At 63.3% G+C, this 4,150-nt stretch overlaps 1 protein-coding gene across 4 annotated transcripts in view; it reads right to left on the bottom strand.

Moving 5' to 3' along the window:
- Positions 1-49: 49 nt before the first annotated feature.
- The window catches only part of TMEM98 (transmembrane protein 98), a 5,539-nt gene continuing 1,438 nt past the window's right edge, over positions 50-4,150 (bottom strand). Inside the window, exons 1-6 of one of the 4 annotated variants that reach the window (XM_017839293.1) lie at positions 3,747-3,833; positions 2,634-2,821; positions 1,874-2,005; positions 1,593-1,626; positions 1,112-1,227; positions 50-353 (exon numbers count right to left, since the gene is read on the bottom strand). In XM_017839293.1, the coding sequence (XP_017694782.1) occupies positions 290-353; positions 1,112-1,227; positions 1,593-1,626; positions 1,874-2,005; positions 2,634-2,764 (477 nt within the window). In that variant the 5' untranslated portion in view covers positions 2,765-2,821; positions 3,747-3,833 and the 3' untranslated portion in view covers positions 50-289. Of the gene's footprint in view, positions 354-1,111; positions 1,228-1,592; positions 1,627-1,873; positions 2,006-2,633; positions 2,881-2,907; positions 2,971-3,746; positions 3,834-4,150 lie in introns of those variants that run through there. The other 3 variants (XM_017839292.1, XM_017839294.1, XM_017839295.1) reach the window with 3 other exon arrangements.

Here is a 4,150-nt window from a genome sequence, read left to right as displayed (position 1 = left end):
CCCCAAGGCTGCCAGAGCTCCAGGAGGGGTTGGCCAAAGCCCTCAGGGACCGGGTGGAATTGTTGGGGTGTCTGTGCAGGGCCAGGGGTTGGATTTGATGATTCTTGTGGGTCCTTCCCAGCTCAGCGTGTTCTGTGCCCTGTGCTATGGGCTCATACCAAGGGCCCTTCCCGTCCTGCTGGGTCACCTGTGGGTGTCCCCAGCGGTGTGGCATGGGGTGGAACTGATCTGTGTTACCACCCAGGGTGTCTCCCCAGCCCCAGGAATGCCCCTGCCCCTCCTGCTGGTGTCACCTGGCGTCCAGCAGTTTGGGGTCCAGCGGTGGGTACATGGATCTCACCACGTCGTCCACCCTGCGGCGGGGACGGCGTTAACCCCGGGGGACAGTGTAGTGACACCATCCACCACACCCTTCCCAATTCTCAGGAACCCCCTTGGAGCCTCCTGGGAGACCTGGGACCCTCCTCAGAGTCCCAGGAACCCTCTCAGGGACCCAGGAACATTCCAGAGCCCCGAGACCCTCCTGACCCCCAGGACCTCCTCCCAGAGTCTCAAAACAACCTGCGAGCCACAGGACCCCTTCCCAGAGCCCCAGGACCCCTCCCAGAGCCTTGGGACCTTCCTGACCCCCAGGACTTACCCCTAGAGCCCCAAAAGTAACCCAGAGTCCAAGGACACCCCCAGAGTCCCAGGGTCCCGCCCTGTGCCCCAGGAACCCTCCCAGAGACCCAGGACCTCCCTTTGAGCCCTGGGACCCTCCTGACCCCCAGGACTTCCCCCCAGAGCCCCCCAAATAACCCCAGAGTCCAGGGACAGCCTCTCCAGAGTCCCAGGGTCCCCCTAGAGCCCCAGGACTGCCCCCAGAGACCCAGGACCCTCCTGAGCTCCAGGACCTCCTCTCAGAGCCCTGGGAAACCCATAATGCCCCTCTCCAGAGCCCTGGGACACCCCCTGAGCCTCAGGGACCCCTCCAGAGCCCCTGAATCTCCCCCTCCCAAATCCCTGCGGACCCTCCAGAGCACTGGGGTCTCCCCCTTGAGCCACTGGACCCTCACCTCCCAAAACCCCAGAGCCCCCTAGAACCCTGGGACCCCCCAGAGCCCCCCATCACCTGGGGCTGATGCGCTTGGCCACCACGATGATGTCACCCAGGCTGGCAGGGGACTTCACGCGGCCACCCGAGCCCATGGTCATGGCCACCAGCTTCTCTGTCAGCGTGTGACAGATCTGGGGACAGCAGGGTCACCATTGCCACCACTGCCACCAGTACCATCAGTGCCAACCACCAGCACCACCACTGCCACCAGTGCCACCCACCACTGGCACCAATGTCACCTTGGCCACCAGTTCCACCGGTACCACCAGTGCCACCCACCATTGCCACCATCACCACCAGTGCCACTGGTGTCACCATCACCCCCAGTGTCACTGGTACCCCCACTGCCACACTGCCACTAGTGCCACCATCACCACCAGTGCTTCTGTTGTCACCACTGCCATTGGTGCCACCATCAGCAGCAGTGTCACTGGTACCACCAGTGCCACCCACCATCACCACCAGTACCACCAGTGCCACCATTGCCCCGTCTCACCTTCAGGATGGCGATGCAGTGGGACACCAGACCCCTGTGGAGAGGGAGGAGGGTGTGAACCCAGGTGTGTGTGTCCCCCGCTCCATCCTTGTCCCCTCTCTCCCGCCAGCCCCACACCCCGTGTCCCCCAGACCCGTGGGGACATTCCCACCCCGAGACCACCTTGAGGACCATCCCCATGCCTTGGTGATCCCCAAAGCTGCCACCTGCATCCCAAGGTGGGGGGTCGGCACTGCACAGGGGTCCCTGGTACTGGGGGGACACAGGGGACACACACTCACGAGGCGTCCTCGACCCAGTCCTCGTTCTCCAGGATGGCCTCGATGTGGGGGTTGGTGATGACCACGTCGTCCAGCTCCAGCTCCGAGGGCTCCGACGGCGTCTCCGAGGTCCCCATCAGGTCCACGATGGGTCTGTTGGGGACATGGGGGACATCCATGGGGACAAGGCCACCTCCTCGGGCTGCCCCACGGCCCTGATGATGCTGGACATGTCCCCAGCTTCACCCCCCTGATAATGGTGAACAAGTCCCAAACTTCTTCCCTCTGATGATGCTGGACATGTCCCCTGCACTGTCCCCCTGATGACAGTGGACATGTCCCCATCTTTGCCCTGCTGATGGTGGTGAACATGTCCCCATCTTTGTCCCCTGGTGATGCTGTGCATCTCCTCCTCATCATCCCTGTAATGACAGTGAACACGTTCCCAGCTTTGTGCTCCTGATGATTATGGACGTGTCCCCAGCTTTATCCCTTTGATGATGCTGGCCATGTCCCCTTCATTGTCCCCCTGATGATGCTGGATGTTTCCTCAGCTTCATCCCCACAATGACAGTGGACGTGTCCCCTTCATTGTCCCCCTGATGATGCTGGACATGTCCCCTGCATCGTCCCTCCCCCCCGTGACAGAGGACGTGTCCCCTTCATTGTCCCCCTGATAACCTGTCCCCGACACTGTCCCCTTGATGTTGCTGGACACGTCCCCAGCCCTGTCCCCAGCCCGTGGGGCCCCTTGAGGTCCCTCCCTGACAGTGTCACTCACTTGGTGTCGTAGTGGTGGCGCAGGTCCTTGGGGTGGCAGTACCGCTGCCTGCACACCACCACCAGCGCCACGAAGGACGCCAGGAAGATGGTGGCCAGCACCCCGATGGCCACGATGACCACGGTCTCCATGGCTGGGGAGGGGCCAGGGGGGCTCAGGCATCCGGGGCCATCCCAGCACGGCGAGGTCTGCGGTGACAGGGGTGACAGGGAGGGTTGGAACCCCATGGATGTTCTCCTTTCCTTCCCTGCACCCCAAAATGCCCGGTTAGGACCTGGTGTCACTCCCTGATGGATCCTGGGGTCCTTCCAGAGGCGGTGTCACCTGGGGGGGCTGGGGTGATGCTGGGTGTGGGGTGGAGCAAGATTTGGTCACGGGATGTGGGGGACTGCCCCCATCCCATCACCATGGCCATGGGGACATGGGGCAGGGACTGGGGTCAGGAGAGCAAGGCCTGGGCTATGGGGGGCTGTGGGGACCCCCAGAGAGTGTCCTTATGGGGACCCCCCCAGAGCCCCACCCCTCTGGGGCTATGGGGACCCCAAGAGCCCAGTCCCTATGGGCAATGGGGACCCCCCAGAGCCTGACCCCTATGAAGACCCCAGGAGCTTTTCCCTATGAGGTCATGGAGACCCCAGAGGCTGATCCCTATGGGGACCCCCAGAGTCTCACTCCTATGGGATCATGGGAACCTCCAGAGACTTGTCCCTATGAGGCCATGGGGACCCCCAGAGTCCTGTCCCTATGGGGCCACATGGACTGGTCCCTAAGGAGACCCCCCCAGTCCTGATCCCAATGGGGACCCCCAGCATCCTGTCCCTAAGGAGACCCCTCTATTCCTATTCCTGTGGGGCCATGGGCACCTCCAGAGCCCCGTCTCTATGGGGACCCCCTGATCCCAATCCCAATGGGCCCCTGCTGCAGCAGCAGGGCCTCTGTGTCCCCATGGACACAGGACACTGGCTGTGCCAGGCCCAGGGGACCCCGTGTCCCCACACAGACACACCTGGGGTCCCTGTCGGGTGCCCACCCTGTGTGGGGGACACCCCCACCACCCATCCTACCCATGCCACGGGCTGGGGGGGCTCCATCCCTGATCCCTGCCCTCCCTACCTGCTGTGCCAGGCGGGAGGAGGCCCCGCCGGGACGGGACACGGGGACGGTGCCACTTCCGTGTGCAAACAGCGCCAGCACCGACCTTTACACCCTGACCAGCGCCTGGGCCCCCACACGGGGGGGGCAGGGGGGGCTCCCCAAACCCTCCAGCCCCTCTCCCCACTGCATCCTCCCGTCCACTTTCCCCCCCACCCCTTAAATCCCACTGAATTTTAAGCCAGGTTTAGGGATTTGTCTTAAATTTGCACTTGTCCCCGTGCCCCCCCCAAGGCTGGGGACAGCAGGGGGGGCACACTCGGTGGCACTGCCCCCCCCCCCCCCCCGCCAATTTCTCATGAGATTAAAGCCTTAAGAGGGATTTTGGCTGCCAAAGCTGGTTTTTGCTGTAACCCCCTGGTGCC

This window comes from Lepidothrix coronata, unplaced genomic scaffold, assembly GCF_001604755.1.
Source record: "Lepidothrix coronata isolate B3197 unplaced genomic scaffold, Lepidothrix_coronata-1.0 Scaffold396, whole genome shotgun sequence".
NCBI lineage: Eukaryota > Metazoa > Chordata > Aves > Passeriformes > Pipridae > Lepidothrix > Lepidothrix coronata.
This window is presented reverse-complemented; position numbering and strand designations above follow the sequence as displayed.